The sequence below is a fragment of the Equus przewalskii genome, chromosome 20 (assembly GCF_037783145.1).
Source record: "Equus przewalskii isolate Varuska chromosome 20, EquPr2, whole genome shotgun sequence".
Classification (NCBI taxonomy): Eukaryota; Metazoa; Chordata; class Mammalia; order Perissodactyla; family Equidae; genus Equus; species Equus przewalskii.
The window spans coordinates 16,698,795-16,720,602 of NC_091850.1; the positions used below are offsets into that span (position 1 = coordinate 16,698,795).

General features: G+C 36.7%; 1 protein-coding gene across 2 annotated transcripts in view; it reads left to right on the forward strand.

Annotated features, from left to right (window-relative positions):
* PLPP1 (phospholipid phosphatase 1) overlaps positions 1 to 21,808 on the forward strand; it is a 96,185-nt gene that overhangs the window by 44,195 nt on the left and 30,182 nt on the right. The window contains exon 2 of one of the 2 annotated variants that reach the window (XM_070587587.1): positions 17,013 to 17,164. The exons of the other annotated variant lie outside the window; for it this stretch is intronic. Coding sequence (XP_070443688.1) covers positions 17,013 to 17,164 — 152 coding nt within the window. The remainder of the gene's footprint in view (positions 1 to 17,012; positions 17,165 to 21,808) is intronic. 2 annotated transcript variants of the gene reach the window in all.

The window sequence follows — 21,808 nt, forward strand, 5'->3', positions numbered from 1 at the left end:
CAATCTGGGATCTTATTCTATCTAGGGGGAATGTAAGCAGGGGTCACTGGCAGGGCGGTAAGAGCGGGGAGAATGGACTAGTGGTTCACTGATTTTCTCTGGGAGTTTTAAAGCACAATGCACCAATCATGTGTTTAGTTAAATATGCAAATGTGTTCAATCAGATACATTTTTTAAATTTAATTTTTATTGAGTTAATGGTAGGTTACAATCTTGTGAAATTTCAGTTGTACATTATTGTTTGTCAGTCGTGTTGTAGGTGCACCCCTTCACCCTTTGTGCCCACCCACCACCCCACCTTTCTCCCGGTAGCCACTAATCTGTTCTCTTTGTCTGCATTTTTAAATTCCTCATATGAGTGGAGTCATACAGAGATTGTCCTTCTCTATCTGGCTTATTTCACTTAACATAATACCCTCAAAGTCCATCCATGTTGTTGCAAATGGGACGATTTTGTTCTTTTTTATGGCTGAGTAGTATTCGATTGTGTATATCACAGCTTCTTTATCCAATCTTCGGTTGATGGGCACTCAGGTTGCTTCCACGTCTTGGCTATTGTAAATAATGCTGCAATGAACATTGGGGTGCATGGGACTTTTGGAATTGCTGATTTAAAGCTCTTTGGATAGATACCCAGTAGTGGGATGGCTGGATCGTATGGTAGTTCTATTTTTAATTTTTTGAGGAATCTTCATACTGTTTTCCATAGTGGCTGCACCAGTTTGCATTCCCACCAACAGTGTATGAAGGTTCCTTTTTGTCCACAACCTCTCCAACATTTGTTACTATTTGTTTTGGTTATTTTTGTCATTCTAATGGGTGCAAGGTGATATCTTAGTGTGGTTTTGATTTGCATTTCTCTGATGAACAGAGATGATGAACATCTTTTCATGTGCCTATTGGCCATCCATATATCTTCTTTGGAGAAATGTCTGTTCATGTCTCCTACCCATTTTTTAATCGGGTTGTTTGATTTTTTTGTTGTTGAGTTGTGTGAGTTCTTTATATATTATGGATATTAACCCTTAGTCGGATATATGACTTGCAAATATTTTTTCCTAGTTAGTGGGTGGTTTTTTGTTTCAATCCTATTTTCCTTTGCCTTGAAGAAGCTCTTTAGTCTGATGAAGTCCCATTTGTTTATTCTTTGTGTTGTTTCCCTTGTCTGAGAAGATATGGTGTCCGAAAAGATCCTTTTAATACTGATGTCAAAAAGTGTACTGCCTACATTTTCCTCTAGAAGCCTTATGGTTTCAGGTCTCAGCTTTAGGTCTTTGATCCATTTTGAGTTTATTTTTGTGAATGGTGAAAAAGAATGGTCAATTTTCATTCTTTTACATGTGGCTTTCCAGTTTTCCCAGCACCATTTGTTGAAAAGACTTTCTTTTCTCCATTGTATGCCCTCAGCTCCTTTGTTGAAGATTAGCTGTCCATAGATGTGTGGTTTTATCTCTGGGCTTTCAATTCTGTTCCATTGATCTGTGCACCTCTTTTTGAACCAGTACCGTGATGTTTTGATTACTGTAGCTTTGTAGTATGTTTTGAAGTCAGGGATTGTGATGCCTGCAGCTTTGTTCTTTTTTCTCAGGATTGCTTTAGCAATTCGAGGTCTTTTGTTGCCCCATATGAATTTTAGGATTCTTTGTTCTATTTATGTAAAGAATGTCATTGGGATTCTGATTGGGATGGCATTGAATCTGTAGATTGCTTTAGGTAGAATGGACATTTTAACTATGTTTATTCTTCCAATCCAGTACATGGAATGTGTTTCCATCTCTTTATGTCATCATTCATTGCTTTCAGAAAAGCCTTGTAGTTTTCGTCATAAAGGTCTTTCACTTCCTTAGTTAAGTTCACCCCAAGGTATTTTATTCTTTTGTTGTGATTGTGAATGGTATTGTGTTCTTGAGTTCTTTTTCTGTTAGTTTGTTATTCGAGTATAGAAATGCTACTGATTTATGTAAATTTATTTTATATCCTGCAACTTTGCTGGAGTTGTTGATTATTTCTAAAAGTTTTCCAATGGATTCTCTGGGGTTGTCTATATATAAGATCATGTCATTGGCAAACAGTGAGAGTTTCACTTCTTCCCTCCCTATTTGGATTCCTTTTATTCCTTTCTCTTGCCTAATTGCTCTGGCTAAAACCTCCAGTACTATGTTGAATAAGAGTGATGATAGAGGACATCCTTGTCTCTTTCCTGTTTTCAGGGGGATGGCGCTCAGTTTTTGCCCATTGAGTATGATGTTGGCTGTGGGTTTGTCATATATGGCCTTTATTATGTTGAGGTAATTTCCTTCTGTCCCCATTTTGTTCAGAGTTTTTATCATAAATGGCTGTTGGATCTTGTCAAATGCTTTCTCTGCATTTATTGAGATGATCATGTGGTTTTTATTCCTCAATTTGTTGATGTGGTTATCACGTTGGTTGATTTGTGGATGTTGAACCATCCCTGAGTCCCTGCTATGAATCCCGCTTGATCATGAAGTATGATCCTTTAGGTGTATTGCTGAGTTCGAGTTGCCAGAATTTTGTTGAGAATTTTTGCATCTATGTTCATCAGTGATATTGGCCTGTAGTTCTCCTTTTTCGTGCTGTCCTTTTCAGGCTTTGGTATCAGCGTGATGTTGGCCTCGTAGACTGTGTTAGGAAGTGTTCCATCTTCCCTAATTTTTTGGAATACCTTGAAAAGGATAGGTATTAAATCCTCTTTGAAAGTTTGGTAGAATTCCCCAGGAAAGCCGTCTGGTCCTGGGGTTTTATTCTTTGGGATGCTTTTGATTGCTGTTTCAATCTCCTTCCTTGTGATTGGTCTGTTCAGACTGTCTGCTTTTTCTTGACTTAGCTTTGGGATATTGTAAAAGTCTAAGAATTTATCAGTTTCCTCCAGGTTATCCATTTTGTTGGCATATAGTTTTTCATAGTATTCTCTTACAATGTGTTGTATTTCTGCAGTCTGTTGTTATTATTCTCTTGCATTTCTGATTTTATTTGAACTTTCTCTCTTTTTTCTTTGTAATTCTGGCTAGGGGTTTGTCAATTTTATTTATATTCTCAAAGAACCAGCTTTTTGTTTCATTGATCCTTTCTATTGCCTTTTTTGTTTCAATAGCCTTTATTTCTGCTCTGATTTTTATTATTTCTCTCCTTCTGCTGGCTTTGGGCTTTGTTTTTTCTTCTTTCTCTAATTCAGTTAGGTATAATTTGAGATTGCTTGTTTGGGATTTTTCTTGTTTGTTAATGTGTACTTGTATTGCAATGAATTTCCCTCTTAATACAGCTTTTGCTGTATCCCATATGAGTTGGTATGGCATGTTATCATTTTCATTTGTCTCCAGATATTTTTTGATTTTTCTTCCGTAATTTCTTCAAGATCCATTACTTGTTCAATAGCATATTGTTTAGTCTCCATATCTTTGTCCCTTTCTCAGCTTTTTTCTTGTAATTAATTTCTAGCTTTATAGCATTATGATCAGAGAAGATGCTTGTTATTATTTCAATTTTTTTAAATTTATAGGGGCTTGCCTTGTTTCCCAACATATGGTCTATCCTTGAGAATGTTCCATGTGCACTTGAGAAGAATGTGTATTCTGCTGTTTTTGGGTGGAGTGTTCTATATATGTCTATTAAGTCCAACTGTTTTAGCTTTTCATTTAATTCCACCGTTTCCTGGTTGATTTTCTGTCTGGATGATCTGTCCAATGATGTGAGTGGGGTGTTGAGGTCCTCTATTATTATTGTGTTATTTATTTTTTTAAAGATTTTATTTTTTTTTCCTTTTTCTCCCCAAAGCCCCCCAGTACCCAGCTGTATATTCTTTGTTGTGGGTCCTTCTAGTTGTGGCATGTGGGACGCTGCCTCAGCGTGGTTTGATGAGCAGTGCCATGTCCGTGCCCAGGATTCGAACCGACGAAACAGTGGACCCCCTCAGTGGAGCACGCGAACTTAACCACTCGGCCACGGGGCCAGCCCCTTGTGTTATTTTTAATATCTTCTTTTAGGTTTGTTAATATTTGCTGTATGCACTTTGGTGCTCCTGTGTTGGGTGCATAGATATTTATAAGCCTTATTTCTTCTTGATGTAGTGTCCCTTTGATCATTATATACTGCCCCTCTATGTAGCTCTTTACCTGCCTTATGTTGAAATCTACTTTGTCAGATGTAAGTATTGGACGCTTGCTTTATTTTGTTTGCCATTAGCTTGGATTATCGTCTTCCACCCCTTCACTCTGAGCCTGTGTCTGTCCTTGGAGCTGAGGTGTGTTTCCTGGAAGCAACAGATTGTTGGATCTTGTTCTTTAATCCATCTTGCCACTCTGTGTCTTTTTATTGGAGAGTTCAGTCCATTTACATTGAGGGTGATTATTGATGCATGAGGGCTTAATGCTGTCCTTCTGTTGCTCATTTCCGGTTTTCCTGTGTTTCTTTTGTTTCACTTTCTGTTTGTTTCACTTTAGCCTACCCGTTGACTTCTGCAATTTCTTATGCTGGGTTTTTTAGCTTTTTCCTTATTTATGTTTTGTGTCTCTGTTCTGTTTTTTAGTTTAGTGGCTACCCTGCAGTTTGTATTCAGAATCTTGTGCATAACATACTCCATTTTCTGGTGGCCTCTTACTTCCTTAGCCTAAACTGATTCAGTCCTTTTCCTCCTCCCCTCCTAAATTATTATTTTCATCTCTTATTCCAACTTGTGTTGTGAGTTTGTTGTTAGAGTGCTAAGATTGTCTTTGCAATGCTATAGTTGAATATTTGCTATCCTATTCTGGTTCTATCTGTGTGTCTCCCTACTCTGTATTTTGTGACCCCTTTCTCCCTTTTTTTCTTTGTACAGGTATGAGGACCTTCTTGAGGATTTCTTGTAGGGGTGGTCTTGTGGCTATGAAGTCCCTTAGCTTTTCTTTGGCTGGAAAAGCTTTAATTTCTGCCTCACATCGGAAGGATATTTTTGCTGATAGAGTATTCTTGGCTGAAGATTTTTATCTTTTAAAGTTTTGAATATGTCATTCCAGTGTCTCCTAGCTTGTAAGGTTTCTGTAGAGAAATCCGCTGAAAGTCTGATAGGAGTTCCTTTGTAGGTTATTTTCTTCTGCCTTGTTGCCCTGATTATTCTTTCTTTGTGAATCATTTTTGCCATTTTTACTACTATATGCCTTGGAGTAGGTCTTTTAACATTGACAAATCTAGAAGATCTGAAAGCTTCCTCCACACACATTTCTCTCTCAGTCCCTAGATTTGGGGAGTTCTCTGCTATTATGTTATTGAGCACACTTTGTGCTCCATTTTCCTTTTCCACACCCTCAGGAATTCCGATGATTCTTAAATTGCATTTTCTCATTGAGTGGGCTATTTCTCTGAGATTTTCTTCAGTTTTTTAAATTCTTAGTTCTCTTTCTTCCTTTGTCGAGCCGTTCAACCTGTTTATCTTAGATTATGCTAATTTGCTCCTCTATGGTGTCTACATGGGTATTCAGGGAGTCTGTATTCTGTTTTAGCTGATCCATTGTATTTTGCATCTCTAGTATTTCTGATTTTCTTCTTCTTTATAGTTTCAGTCTCTTTTGTGAAGTAACTCCAGAACTCGTTGACTTGTTTCTCTATAGTTCCCTTTATGTCACTGAGTTTTTTGATGATAGCTATTCTGAATTCATTGTCACTTAGTTTACCTATTTCCACGTCCTCAGGACATACTTCTCTGTTTTTATTGTTTTCCTTCTGGTCTGGAGCTTTTATAAATTGCTGGATGGTAGAGGAGTGGTTTTTGTGCATAATGCTATTATTCGGTTGCAGTTATAGCCTGTCGCCACTAGATGGGTGTTGAGAGCCATGCCTTCTGAGCCCTCCGCCTTCAGCTGCAATGGCGGGGCACAGCGTGGGTTGGGGGATGAGGGGCACTTTCTCTGGTGCGCAGACTGGTATTCTGATCAGCTCTCACTCTCTGGTTTCCTGGGGCGTTGGCTTGATGGGCTCCCCACACATGAAAGCTTTCCCCCATTAGAGGGTTTCTGCTGCTTGGGTCTGTGGGAGTCCTAGACTATCCGTGGATGTGCGGCCCCTCCCCTGCTCCTTCCTTCACCTGCGCAGCGATCCCTGTCTGTAGGGGAGGGAGTGAAGTTCTCTCTTACCCCGTTCCAGCTTCTCCCAGGGAGACTCCAGCTTCTCCGCCTTCTGTCATTTGGCTGCTGTGGGTCTCTGATGATTTCTGTATTAGTAGGATATTTTTGGTTGGAATGCAGGTGCTCCTTTTGGTTGTAATTTGCAGGGGAGAGAGTCCTGGGTGAGCTCACTCCGTCATGTCGCTGACGTCACTCCAATCAGATACATTTTTCTACTTGAGTATTAATCTTCTAATATACCTGAAAGCGTCCTTTTAGAAGCTATCAAAATTTGAGAGAAAAAATGAGATTCCTGTCAAATTAGTTTCTCTGTAACTTGAGGGAGTATATTCTTGTTTAATTTTAGCGGTAGACACCTGTTTCCAGTGTGGAACTCTGTTCTGTGGGACCCAGTATTAATATCGTTGGGCAAGGAGACGAAAAGAGTGACTGGGAAGGCACTCATTTTGTTTACTATAGAATTTTGATTATTCTCTTTGAAAATGTTATAATTTGGATGCTCATTGTTTGGTTTAGAATTTTTGCCATGTATGGTAAATGGAAGGCTGTGTTTTGTTCTATTATTTGTTGAGTGTCTATTGTGTATGAACTACTACTGTGTTAGAGATTCTTTCTCTGCTCGTAACAACTCTCTGAGGTTGGTAGGTATTTCTCTTTTACACCTACCAAGAGGCCGAGTTGGGATTTTAACCCCAGCAAGTCTGCCTTATTGTGTTGTTCACATTCTTTTTGACGTTCGTTATTGTCCTCAGTATAGAGTGGGTCTGTTTTGATGGATGTGGATAAGTCCTGTAAGCTCTTTTGTTTTGGTTGAAAGTTATCAATGTGAGTCTAGGTGGTGAAGATTGGATTAGGAAAGAGTGGTGGGAAATGGGTTAGTGTGATAGCAGTCATCAAAGAGAACAGTGCAACCTAGCTTGCCTGTATCTGCTGGAAGAATTTCTGAATCCTGATCTAGACTCTTTAAGAGTGAAAATTTGAATTTGAATCTGTTTCTTAGCTTCACTCCTAAAGTTCACTGTAACTTTATACAAGTCACTTAATCTGTTCATATTTATTTTTCTAACTATAAAAAGGATGCTTTTCCATTTATCAGAAGCCATGATGGGAAAAGGGTTTGTTTTGTTGATGCAAACATCGCACCTATCTTGAAGTTTGTCTTTGTTCTTAAGAACAGAGTTCATTGATTTAGCTCCAGTACATATAACAAACCTCTCTCGTATTGTACTTTGGAGAAGGGCACTGCCAATCATTCACCTTTTAATAGGAGTGAAATGCTTTGCCTATATTTCTTTCCCTGCTCTTTTCTATCTTTACTACTTATTTAGTGCTTATTAGCTTTTCTCTGGACCTCACAGCAACTCTATAAGGGTGCTTGGTTGCTTGTTTTACTTGATGTGGTTTGGTAGCCTCCTTGGGAATCTTTCAAGAATAAGGTGATCCTCCACCTCCCTAAATTTATTAAGAAATTCTCAGTTCCCTTTTCTTTTATACCTCAAAGCTCCTGTCCTTTGTCTGTCTCAGCCATTTACTTCCTGTGGTTATATCTTAGTTGATGACATTTCTGATAAATACACTCCATAACAAACCTCGGTAATGAACCCCTCCATAATCTGAATTTTAAGCATTCTATTCTCTAATCACCATCTTCGTGGAAACAGTTCTGTCAGTCGCCAGCAACGTGTTAAAAATCAAGTTGTTAAATCCAGTGGTCTTCATCTTATTTGATCTATCAGCAGCATTTTAAAAACATTTAAAAAATGTTTTATTTTGAAATAACTTTAGACTCACATAGAAGTTGCAAAAATAGTTCAGAGTTACTATGTACCCTTTACCCAACATCCCCCAATGAAACGTCTTACATAACTATGACAAAATTATTATTTACCTATTAACTAAAGTACAGGAGTATGATGATAGTTGTAATAATTATGTAGTTATAATGGTTATAAAATACAGTACTATGATAGTTATTAACGAAAATACAGACCTTATTCAGATTTCACCAGTTTTACTTGCAATCTTTTTTTGTGTGTGCATAATTCTATGAAATTTATCATATGTGCAGGTTTGTGTAACCATTACCACAATGAGGGTTCAGAACTATTCATCATTCTTGGGAAACTTCCTCATATTATCTCCTGATAGTCACACCCTCCCCCAAACCCAAACCCAAACCCAAACCCTTACCCTTGGCAATCACTGATGTATTCTCCATCACTGTAATTCGGTCAAGTATGTTATATAAATGGATTCATACAGTATATATCCTTATGAAATTTGCTTTTTTTTTTTTACTTAGAGTTATGCCTTTGAGATCTATCCAAGTTGTTGAGTGTATCAATAGTGTGTTATTTTTTTAATTGTTGAGTAGTATCCCTTTATATGGATGTATCACAGTTTATTTATCCATTGTCTATTGAGGGGCATCTTGGTTATTTCCAGTTTTTGACTGTTACAAGTAAAGCTCTATGAACATGTGTCTACAAGTTTTTGGGTGAACATAAGTTTCCATTTTTTTGGAGTAGATACCCAGTAGTAAGATTGCTGGATCTTTTGCTAAATGTTTGTTTAAATTCATAAGAAACTGCCAAACTGTTTTCCAGAGTGTCTATTACCATTTTGTATTCTCACTAGCAATGTATAAGGGGTCGAGTGTTCTGCATCTTCACCAACACTAGTATTTTTTTTTTTTTTGAGGAAGATTAGCCCTGAGCTAACATCTGCTGCCAATCCTCCGCTTTTTGCTGAGGAAGACTGGCCCTGAGCTAACATCCGTGCTCCTCTTCCTCTGCTTTAAATGTGGGACGCCTACCTACAGCATGGCTTGACCAGCAGTGCCTAGGTCTGCACCTTGGATCCAAACCGGCGATCCCCAGGCCACTGAAGTGGGAAGTGTAAACTTAACCGCTGCACCAGTGGACGGGCCCCAATACTAGTATTTTTTATTTTAGCCATTCTAATTAGGTGTGTAGTGATATCTCATTAGGACCTTAATTTGCTTTTCTGTAATGGCTACTGATGTTGAACATCTTTTCATGTGCTTGCTTTCTATCAGTGTATCCTCTTTGGTGAAATGTATGTTCAAGTCTTTTGCTCATTTTGTAATTAGATATTTATTTGTATATTCATTTAATTAGTTAATTATAGATGATAAAATTTTTGCTAAGAGAAGTAATTTGCCCCAGGTCCAATATCTAGTAAATGACAAAGCTGGGATTTGAAACTGGGATGAATCAAGTTTATTGGTTTTTTTTTCTTTTATAGACTGTGCTTTTGGTGTAATGTCTAAGAATTCTTCACCTAACCCTATTGCAAAGGCTTTTCTTTAAATGTTTTCTAAATTACACTTATCTGTATGATCTATTTTGTGTTAAGTTTTGTATAAAGTGTGAGGCTTAGGTCGAGGTTCATTTTTTCTGTGTGTGTATGTATGAATGATCAGTTGTTCCAACATCATTTGCTGAGAAGACTCTCCTTTCTCCATTGAATTGCTTTTGTACCTTTGTTAAAAAAAAAAAAGTTAGCTGGCTGCACTTTTTCTGGATTCTATTCTTGTTCCATTGATGTTTGTGTCCTTCCTTCCTCTTATACCGCACAGTCTTGATTACTGTAGCTATCTATATATTGGGCAATAAAAACAAAAATGTATTGAGTAGCTTACAGTTGAGTAGGGGGAAAACATAAAGTATAGCTACATTTTCTCAAAAAGATTCAAGGAGTGTGACTCCTCCAACTTCATTATTCTTTTTCAAAATTGTTTTAGCTGTCTAGTTCCCTTGCTTTTTCACGTAAATTTTAGAATCAGTGTCTACAAAAAAATCTAGCTGGAATTTTGATAAGAATTGCATTAAAGCTGCAGATCAATTTGGAGGAGAATTGACATCTTTACCATTAAATCTTCCAATCCGTGAAGATGGTATCTCTTTCCATTTATTTAGGTCTTTGATGTCGTTTATCAGTGTTTTGTAGTTTTCAGCATACAGATCCGATACATATTTTGTTAGGTTTATGCCTAAGTATTTCAATATTTTGAACTATTATAAATGATATTGTGCTTTTAATTTTGGTTTCCAATTGTTTATACTACTATATAGAAATATGATTGATTTTTGTGTGTTGACGTTACATCCTAGCACCTTGCTGCACACACTTATTAGTTCTAGGAGTCTGGAATAAGTTTTTTGGGATTTTCTACACTCTCTTGGTTTTAATTCTATCTTACTGGCTGCTTTTTCTCATTCTGCTTTGCACGTTCCTTCTCTTCTTCCTGGTCTTTTAATTTTGGAGTACTCCTGGGATCAGTCCTTGGGTCTTCTTTTCTTCTCCCTACTCGCTCCATGGTGATGTCATCAAGTTTCGTGGCTCTAAAACCACCTCTATGCTAAATTTCTATCTTCATCCTGGACTTCTCCCCCAGTGGACTTTATTTCCAACTGCCTAGTTGATATCCCTGCTAATAGGCACCTCAAATTTGATGCATCCAAGTATGAACTCTTGGATCTATCCCTTGTCCCTATTCAGTCTTCAGCCTTCCCCATCTCAGTTATTGCAACTTTAATCTTCTGGTCTCTCAAATGGAAAACCTTTAGGTCATTGTTGACTCCTCTTTTCTCACATTCATATTCAATCCATCCATCAGCAAATACTCTTGACTCTACTTTCAAAACAAATCCAGGATTTGACCACTATAGGACTTATGGCATACCTGTGATCCCTACCCCCACTCAATCTTGTGCCTTGTACAGAGTAGTAGGAACTCAGTTGATCATTGAACTGAATTGAATGATTACTTCTTTATTAAAGAAATGATACTCAGGACTGAGATCTTACTTTCTCTAGTTGAATTATAATGTGCCTTAATGTTGACAAAAATAACGATTGTTTTTACGTATTCCTTGAGTTTCCTGAATTCTTAAGAGTTCTATTATAGGTGAAGTTTCTTAACCTTTTGGTCTGTATACTGAATTGTGTTCAAATGTAGTTAATATTAAACTGTTTCAAAGTTTTCCTTTAAGAGATGGTGATAGAGTTTACAAAAATGAAAAAGTTCTAGTTAGGTTATTTTAGTTATAATTTGTTAATGCAGGTTGAAAAGAATTATTTTTTAGTTTTTTAAAACCCTGCCTCTAATAGAGATTAATATTAATGAAATATACTCAGATAAGCACTCTATGTAACATGAGAGTACATTATGTATAAGGTAACTGCTCTTGTTTACAGCAAGAAAAAAAAAATCATGTTTTAGGTAATAAAGGAAAGTAGTGGTCCAGGTATCTTTTCGGTTATACAGTATTCATGATCTTAGTTCTCTCTTCTTGGCTCTTGTTTTTTGGTATAGTTCAGTAGTTATTTTTCTTTCTTATTCAGTCCTTCTGTTTCCTGAACTACATTTTATCATGTACTCCCATTTACCCTAGTGCACTTCAGTTCATGCATGAATGGGGTAAAGTAACTTCACGAATTCTCTTGAATAGTCATCACAGTTTCATTCTCTTAAATATAAGCAGAAGGAAAAGAAATAAGGCATTGGCATATTCTTTTTACTATCTTATTAAATATGATTGTATTTTAGGTACTCACAAGCATCTTTTGACAGCTTGTATTTTCAAAATTGACTTTTTCCTACTTGGAATTTTCCCCATTGGTAAATAAACAAAGGACCTAATAAAGAAGGTAGACTAAATACACACACACCTCACATATCCGTTTAGCCTAGGGGTATGGTCAGCTTGCAAAAATAATAATAGACCCATTATTCTACAGTATAGCCTGTACCTTTGCATTCTTTAGGTTTCTGGTCTCTTTCTATATCCTTCCCTTCTTGTTCGGGCATTAAGAGAAGAATGTGATCTCTGACATATTTCATAAATGGACATCATCCTCACTTTTTGATGGGGTCTTTTGTTCTGCCAGTGGGGTCTTTTCACCTTCCAGGCTATTGAGGTGTGGTACTTGACCCTGAAACAATCTCGAGGTGCCTGACATCTTTGGGTCAGGATTTCTCAGGCTGTTGCTTACTGCTGTTAGCCCTGAGGAAGTGTGTCCCTTAATGATTTGCTGCTGTGGACTCTGTGGTTACATGTTGCTCTCTCCTGGGCATCTGATATGTTTTATATCCATATAATGGAATACTATTCTGCAATAAAATGGACCAAAATACCAATCTGTGCTACACCATGGGAGAACTTTAAACCTTTATTTTGTGGAGGCATTTGTGTAGTTTTCACTATTAGAAGAATTTCCTTCATATGTAAAAAAGTTTTTAATTACAGTTTCTCAGTTTTTCTGGACAACTCACCACCAATCTTTCTAACTAACTCAGTTGTTAGTATTTGTATTATGGTTTCAAGATCTTGAGTATTCATGCAAGAGGAACTTAAAGATGTTGTGTGACCATGTTCTTATGTTGTCTTTTCCTGTCGCTGATAAAGGATGGAGAAATTTTCTTGTGGTATTTAGTTTGTAGAACTGATGAGTTACAGTATCATAACATGCTCTCTTTTGAACTGTTATAAATGTTCACTGGTAGAAGGCTATATTTATTTGTGAGTATGAGTTTACTGTGCAAGAAATCCAATTCTTAAATGGGCTATTATGACTAGCCACTGGAGCATGTTAAAAAGCAGAATGTGGGAATGTAAAGTGGTGCAGCCACTTTGCAAAACAGTTTGGCACTTTCCTAAAAGGTTAAATATAAACTTAACCATATGACCTGACCATTCGCTCCTAGGTGTCTACTCATTAGAAATGAAAATGTATGTCCACACAAAGACTTGTACATGAATGTTTCTAGTGGCATTAGTCATAAAGACCGGAAACAACCTAAATGTCCATTAACTGGTGAATGGATAAACCAAATGTAGTATGTATATAGATGCAGTAGGATACTATTTAGCAATAAAAAGGAACAAAATGCATGCTATGAACCTTAAATGCATGGGTGAACCTTAAAAGCATTATGCTAAGTGATAGAAGTCACTTATAAAATACCACATATTGTATGGTTCCATTTATATGAAATATTCAGAAAAGACAAATCTATGTAGAGATGGAAAACAGATGAGTGATTGCCTGGAGCTGGCGGTGGGAGCAAAGATTGAATGCAGATGGGCTCATGGGAATTTTTTGGGTAATGAAAATGTTCTGGAACTAGATTGTGGTGATGGTTGCACAACTCTATACATTTACCAAAATCACTGTATTATATACTTAGAGTGGATGAATTTTATGGCATGTAAGTTATACCTCAATAAAATTGTTTAAAAAAAGGGAATGAAAATGAATTTTTTAAATTGAAGTATTAGGAGAAACATTGATAAATGTAGTCATTTGACAAATGATGGAAAGGGATTGTTTTAGAAATGTAATCTTTCAGGTAAAAGGGAAAAGGGTGTTTAATTTAAACTGATGAAAGAGTTAATGGGACCCTTAACTTTTGCCTTGAAATCTATAGTAGATATAGAAGATAGCATCAGATATGTTTTCTTAAATTTTTGTATTTCTCCATACTTTTGTACACTGTGGCTGGTAGAGTAAATTGGTGGTGTAAAATAACCTTTCTGGAGCAGTTTGTTGAGGACCTTAAGGTTTATGTCCTTTGGCCTATAATTCCCCCAAAAATTATATTCTAAGGAAATAATTAGAAATGCAAACAAGGATTGGTATTTGGATTCACTTTGACATTTGTATGTTAATCAGAATGTTAGTAATGACCTACATGCTCTCAAAGGGGAATGGTTGTAATTGTTCTAGTTATGGCTCCGTTGGTTGCAAGGAGTGGAATCCCTTTCTAACTAGCTTAAGTAAAATTGGTTTTTAGTGAAAGGATATGAGGCACTCTCACAACCCCACAGCAGCAAGATCAGTGAGGCCGTTTGGCAATGGGGAACCAAAGCTGCTTTCTCTGTTTCTTACTCGTAGGGATCTGGCTAGTCACTTCTGTTTTCTTTGCAGGCCTCCTTTGTCTTCAGCCTGTTCTTCAGCCAGTCTTTGTTGTGCGTGGCCCGGTGCTGTTTGCCAGCTCTGACTCAGTCTTTGTTCCAAGTCCAAAATTTTCAGAGCAGGAATCTGGACTGTCTCATCTTTTTGAGCCTTAAGTGAGTCAGTGAACCACCAGTGGTTTGGTTTCCCTCTCCGTTCCCCTTCTGGGGGGTCTACATTCAGGTTTAGTTGATGCGAGAAAATGAAATGGCTTTGGGTAATGACTGATGTGATACATCTCATGGGCTCAGATGAGAGGTTGCAAATGTTAGATATTACTATAATTTAAAAATATTTCTGAGCCTTCTGTGATACAGTCTCTTCATTCAAACTCTCAAAAGAATAGTATACATTTGTAGTAGATTCATGCTCATTTTCTTATAATTTCTTATGGTCTAATTTCTACCCTTTCTTCCTTATTAAAACCACTTTTACTAAGTCTGGCAATTGAAAACCCACTGGACACTGTGGACCAATCACCACCTCCTGGGATGCTATCTCTGCTCTTGACCTCAGTGACACTATTCTCTCCTGACTTTCCCTCAGCCCACCAAGTCTGCTTCAGTGGGTCTTCTTCCTCTGCTCATTCCCTGTGCCTCACCCTCCACTTCTTTTCACTTCATATCCATCCTGCACAATTTCTTTTACTTCTTGGCTTCAGAGATCCTTTGTGTCCCCAAATCTCTATCTCTGTACCAGACCCCTTCTACTGAGATTCTGACTCTGGTACCCACCAGCTTTTTGAATATCACCACTTAGAGCCTCACCAGCTCTCATTTTCTTTTGAACCTTCATAGATCTTTGTACCTCTCTTTATTCTCTGCTATAATTATGTACTGTGCCTTATTCAACTTTGTATTCCTGGTAGCAGAATTCCTTGTACAATGGATTTACTCATTTTTTGCCCCCTTGAATATTCCTATTATAAAAAATGGAGTAATTGTATCTGATTTTATTTTGTTTCCCTCCTATCCTAAAAAATACCCACACACTTTTTTTATAAATCTAAGAATAATTTCTAACATAGTTTTTATGGTCAAAGAAAAAAAAACCCAACTTAATGTTAATGGATATGCTTGTTAAAAACCATTTTCAATGTATTTGGGTCTATTAATATGAATTTTTCCTAAGAATAAGGATATAAAGCCTACTGGGTTTTGGATACTAATCATATGTGCATTTAATTTCTGTGCTAGATTTCTTTTCTTACTTCAAAAGAGAGAAATGCTCATTGAAAAATTCAGTCAATTCAGAAATATGCAATGTAGACACCGAAAGTTTCCAGTGTTATGTCCGGAGTTCTTACAAGTAAAGTGTATTGTAGAAGTGGTGATTCTTTGTAAATACAAAATAAATTTGCTCATTGGGTTAGAGTATGGTTATTGGTTGAAGGATGAGCATTTATTTACTGTGTAGGGCAGTCAACAACTAAAATCACAGATCTGAGTATTCATCTCCACAATGTGTGCTGATTCAGTGCAAAAGGTTCGTGCTGTTACTGTGGTATTTATGTTAAAGAATTGAGCATTTCACCCCATTCCTCTGAATTCAAGCAATTTGGTAAATCAGAGGATAGTCTGAATTCAAATGAGAGAGGGAGTATAAGGATCAATTAGCAAAGTTAGCTCTAGTTAAAAAAATATTTTTTAATGTAATATTTACTAGGAGTATGGCTTTGGGAACCCTGTGAGCGTCTTAAAGACTTGTAATGGGTTGACAACTATTGGCAAATTGGCTAACATAAAGAAATAAACTTTGGTTCACGTATTCAGGGTCTAAATGAAAAACAGAAAGATAAATAAAAGAACTAGGAATGTGCTTTTCCTTTTCATTTGGCCCTTGTAGATTGAACACATTTGATATTTGTAGTAAATACACTCAGGTAGAGTGGCAAAGGCTTGGTTGTCCTTCAGCCTGTAGGGCTTTACTCAGTTAATGAGAACTGTAAATGGTCATCAGGACTTGGTGCTTCAGAGAAAGAACACTTGAACTTCCCTTGAGTATGTTAGCTTAGTGGTTATGGTGTTACTGCTCGGAGGATGGGTCACTTACAGAGAGAATCTTCCATGCTTGGATAAGTCTTGAGGCAGACCTCATGTTGAGAGTTTTTCCTAGACTGTCTCTCTTTTACAAAGCAATCCTACTCAGTATGCTGCACTATTAATCAGTATGCCAGGTTCAGTGCAGTAAAGGAGAACTGAATTCTTGAAGTTCACATATTTAGGCAAATGTTAGACATTTTAGGAGATGAGTGTGAGACATGATCTTAGGGAAAACATTGATGATGAAAACAGAGAGAGCTGTGTTTTAGGTGCTTTTGTGCTTGACTCCATTGTCCATCTTTTCTTAAGAAACTTGGTTTAAGTTCAGACTCCTTTTTACCGCGGCTCTAAACTTACTGTAGACAGTACAGAAATGAGTGGATAAAGCTTCATTTAGATACTCTGATAACTTAGCCAGTTACCACGACCTGTCTAAATGTGGTAGTAATATAAAGATAAAATGGACAGTGTCAAAATGCTGTTTTCCTTTTGGAAGCAAAGTATGTGACAAATAGGTTTGGAAATAGTGTTGAAAACCCTGTGCATTAAATGACAACGAGAGCATGAGAAGAGATTTTTTTCCCCTAAAATCCATTTAGTGTATTTAGGCAGAAACAAAAGGAAGAAGGTGCTCTTGGTTAAATTGGTTAATAGAAGACTTGGAAGCATTGTTTCCTGTAGGAAAAAGATCTTCCCCCTGAGCTGTAATCTGTCTGACCTCTGTTGCATGCATTGCTGCATTTCCTTTTTACATGTGCTCCTCTTCATTTTTATGGCAAATGCATTTTTAAACACAGTCTCTGGGATAATTATTGCCATTAATTAGTTTTGATATTTCCTTTTTAATGATATTTTCATTTATTCCTTTTGCTAGCTGGATTGCCTTTTGCAATTCTTACTTCAAGGCATACCCCCTTCCAACGAGGAGTATTCTGTAATGATGAGTCCATCAAGTACCCTTACAAAGAAGACACCATACCTTATGCGTTATTAGGTGGAATAATCATTCCATTCAGTATTATCGTTGTAAGTTAAATCCACTTTTCCAAGTTTATCACTTTTGGGTAATTGGCTTAATTTTGTATTAATCTGTTAATGATTGAATGCATACCCCTCCAAAACAATGTGTTTTTTTAACTTTTAATTGAAAGTGTTATTTGATCAAGATAATCAGCTATTCTAAGTGGGACCAAAAGATTAACAGTGTATATTAGAAGAACCTTACTGAATATGTGTAGGTTTTTATGCTAATCTTGTCTAAGTCACTGTGATTTTTAGAGCTCTAATTTTCTATTGTTTCAGTAATCATGCAATAGTTGAATGTAATATCAATATATTTCTAGCATACTTTATACTTAGGATATTATTTTATAATTTGTTGAATCTGTGTGTAGGTATCTACTTTCTAGTTACTGAATTCTAGAAAACACAAATTGCTAACTGATGTTAAGACTTCATTTAACTCATGTTTACTTTAAAGAATTTTTAGATAATGCCAGAAATGGGAGAGAAAAGCTAAAGTTCTATGTATAATTAGCAGTGAACACAAAAGAATTTTGACTAGTACTGAAACACAGTAGTAACTGTTTTTTAGCATTTCAGGCAGAAATTATTAGAGAATCTGCTCCAGGGAAGACTTCAAGTGATTGGACTAGATGATATTTATAATCTCTTGACCCAGAGATACTATGACTTAGATTAAGTATTTTTATGCTCCATAACTTGTAACTTTAGAAACAAGATTTATGTTAGTTAAAAGCAGAAAATGTAGTCCCATCCAGGAAATAGGCCAACATGATAATAGCATATATATCTTGTCTGTTTTGGAGTTTACTATTAAAAAAAAAAAGAAAATTCTTACTTTAGAAATGTAATGTCTTATTCAAGAATGATTACAGCTCCTTATTAACACTAAAAGTTAATCAACTCATAATTTGTGGTGCATAATTAATAAAAGAAAACCTCTGCCATACAAGTATTTGTTTCATGAGACTGTGAGCTCCTTGAAGGCAGAGAGGGTGCCTTGTTCATCTTCGTATCCTCGTTGCTTGCCCTGGAGCCTGGCATGTCCCAGGTGCTGGAATGGAACAGAAGCAGTTACACAGTAACATTGGTGACTCTCCTACAGTGTGGTGACGTTTTCAGATATCAGTGGATCCCTTTAATCTAAACAAATCTTTACACTAAGTTTTTACTACTAAAAGAAAGCCAAGCCTGTGATTCTTGCATTAAGGAGGGAGTAAGAGTAGGGTCTTTTTTTTTTTTTTTTTTTTTTTGAAGTATATCTGTTTCTGAGAGATTACTAATTATTTAAATATAAAATTTTTAGGAGGACTCTTAGTTGCAAATAGTAGCTGATTTCAGACAGGCTTTGAGTACTCAGACACTGCTACAAATGTACCTGTCTTCCAATTCTACACAATTTTCTTTGTGTCTCAGTAAAAAGGATGCTGCACAAGCAAAACTACATAAATCTGCTACAAACCAGAGGCCTGCAGTGGGGCTGCCAGGCACTGTGCGGGCACTGCGCGGGCGTGCAAGCCCACACAGCAAGTGCAGGGCCCGACAGGGCACTCAGCAAAAACTCCATATTTATATTGCATTAACTTGGAAATTTTGACTATTTCAACATCACCTGTGAGAAAATTATCTTTATATTTAATAAAACAGCAAGTAAATTGAGTGTAGTTTTCTTTAAAAAGAACAGACTGTGTGAAGGTGCTATAAAAGTACTGTTTTCATATCAACCGTATCAACAAATACACACACTGCTTAGGGCAGTGGTTAATGTACTAATTTAAAATAACCTAAGTTTATTCATTAGCTCAGCTTCTTTCAGGCAACACTTAGACTTGTATATATTTAATCTTATTTACTAGAAAGTAAATCATTTCTTTAAATCTTAAAATCAGGATGATTCAGATTTCATAGCAGGCCTTTGAGGTGACTTGCAAATGATCTACAAATACGTGAGTGCTTGAGGGAGCCTGGGAGAGAACCAGAATTAATATAGTTTCTCAGAAGCCTTTCTTCAATAAGGTGGAAATGGTCAGTGATGTTAAATACTACTGAGAAGGTAAATGACGGTTGATAAAAATCTGTTTTAGCTGATGAGACCATTTTAACTTTTGAGAGAAATTCAGTAGAATAAAGGGAATGGACATAGTTAGAGATATTTAGGAAGGAATGAAAGTATGCTAGTGATTATTTAGACTATTCTTTTGGGAAGGTAGGCCCTGAATGGAAGACACGTAACTATAGGGACAATATACAGATGTATAAAATCATCTTGGTTGGTGGAGATATAAAGGAGATGGTGAGAAAATATTGTGGTGCATAGGTTTTAAATGGTTGCATCACACTGATTTAGATAATTATTAGCTTTGATTTTTAAAAGTATTCTGTTTTACTCCCCCAGACATTATCTTTAGTTCTTTAATAATTTAGCCTATTTTTAGAATCTGAGTAAATAACGCATGATAAGTCATTCTAGCTCTATGATTAGGCCACAGTTAGCTTAAGTGTGGACTTTACTAAAGGCTAAGAATTGGCATAAATGGCTTGAAGGGCATGATAAGGTATTAAAATAAGATAAAAATATGGCTGTCATGTGTAAGTGAAATGCACAGACACATCCCTATATTTAGAAGAATCAATTTAGAACTTCTCTATTGTCTGTTTCTCTCAATAAAGATGGAGCACATAATAAAAAATGATGTAAGTTACCTACCTTTTGTCAGCTTTAGTGTCCCCCTACCCTTCCCCAGTATTAAGGGTCAAGTTTCAGCTTACACTACTTCTGTAGGTCAGTTTTTAATCCATGCCCAGTGCTTAGAGTGCTCCTAGTGAGCTAACTTTTAGTCAGCAGTGGCAAGAACCAGAGTTTTGGTGGCCCTAAACAATGATCATTATGACCAGGAAGACACACAGATCAGTTCCTGGTCCTGGAAAATAGATGAGTGCTTCCGCAAGAAGAACAGCTGACAGCTGAGATGTGGAAGGTTCGACTGCTCAAATTGCGGTTGATTAATATACTTGGCATATATTTTAATTTATCAAAGATCAACTTCATAAAGAATCATTAGAGATCCTTTCTTGCTGCTAATCTGTTAAGGCAGTTCCTGGACCCCGTACAGTGTGAGGAGACAGTGTTTACTTTATATAAGGCCATCGGAGGCAGTGGGGCAGCAGCCCTGAGCCAAACTGCAGAGGGGTAGCACCCCTAGAAGTACACGTGGTTTTCTCTCCTGTGAGACCTGTTCCCAGAAAAGCATCTGTCATTCCCATTAAGGCCTATGATGAGGAGAAGATTTCAGTGGGGCTTATTGTGTTTCAACTAAGAATGTCTGCCTTTTACCCAAGAGGCAGCACCTTCAATTAAAATTTATTGACCACTACCCTGCTTTAGATCCCTGTGGTGGTTCTACCTTTCTATTCAATAACTAAAATTTTATTCCTGCTTTTGTAGAGTTCATAGTCTAGTTGTCAAAGTTATGACATTGGAATTCTAGGAACCATTGAAGTCAGATAAGGAAATAATTTTTGGTCAGGTTCTTGAAATCCATTTCAGGAGGCAGCCATTTATTTCACCTGTGGTAAGGCTCTCCTTGAAGAGAGTTAGCCTCACTAAATGGAAATGTTTGAATGCTTTGTAAAGTTGTTTGTTTAAATTTAAGCTGAGGCAGTGGAACTAGTGTGTATCTTAATTGAAACTTTGTGACTTCTATTCCGCCAATGTAAATTAGCAAGCAGGCTGTTCTTAAGTGTTTATTGTGGTCTCAGGTAGCTACAGTGTGGCTTATTTTATCAGCAAATGTAATTTTTTATAATGTTGTTATTCAGTATCTTTTGAATTTCTCAAAGTATTGGTCTGTGAACTTGTAAAGTATTTGGAATCCTTTTTTATGCCTACTTACGTGGCTCACATACACACTCTACTAGAATCTGGGGAGGCATTAATTCCAATTTTGCAAAAATCAGTGAAAAATAAAGAGGAAAGAGTCATTTCAGATGTTTTTTTGGAAAGGAGAGCATCAAGTGTGTGTTTGGTCTTTCAGTGAGACTTCTTAAGGAAGCCAGGCCTAAAGGTCTCCTGAGAGGCAGGACGGGGGCGCCCTGTCAGCTCATCTCTGCCCTCTGTACACTTCGGCCGCAGTGTTAGATCCCTATGTTAGATCTAACTACTACATTCTATATTAGATTCTATATTAGACTTTTTACTCCCTGAAACTGTTTTACTCTTTTTAATATGATGGATGTCTTTGATTCAAAGGAATGTTTGATAAAAATGAAGACTCGCAAATAAAAGTACTTATATAAGGGATGTTCTAATTGGGGAAGTTTGTGTTCTTTGAACAAAGCATGGTTTTTGCCCCTCGTGATACATAATTGCCCTTCATGATACATAATTTAACAAAAAACACTTGTTAAAACTCAGTTTGTTTGAATACAAGAAAAGAAATAAGGTCTTCTTGTTTCAGGTAGACTTTTCAATTATTTTGGCTCAGCCATTGCTTTGTAAGCAGTATCCACAATTGATCTGACACCTTGTTTTGTGGTTTAGAATTAGGTATTGTAAGTTGGCTCTCCATTTATAAAGGAAAAAAGGGAGTGTTCTTAAAACAGGTTTTGTGATTTACCATTTTCTTTTCTATTTTTTATTTTGTTTAA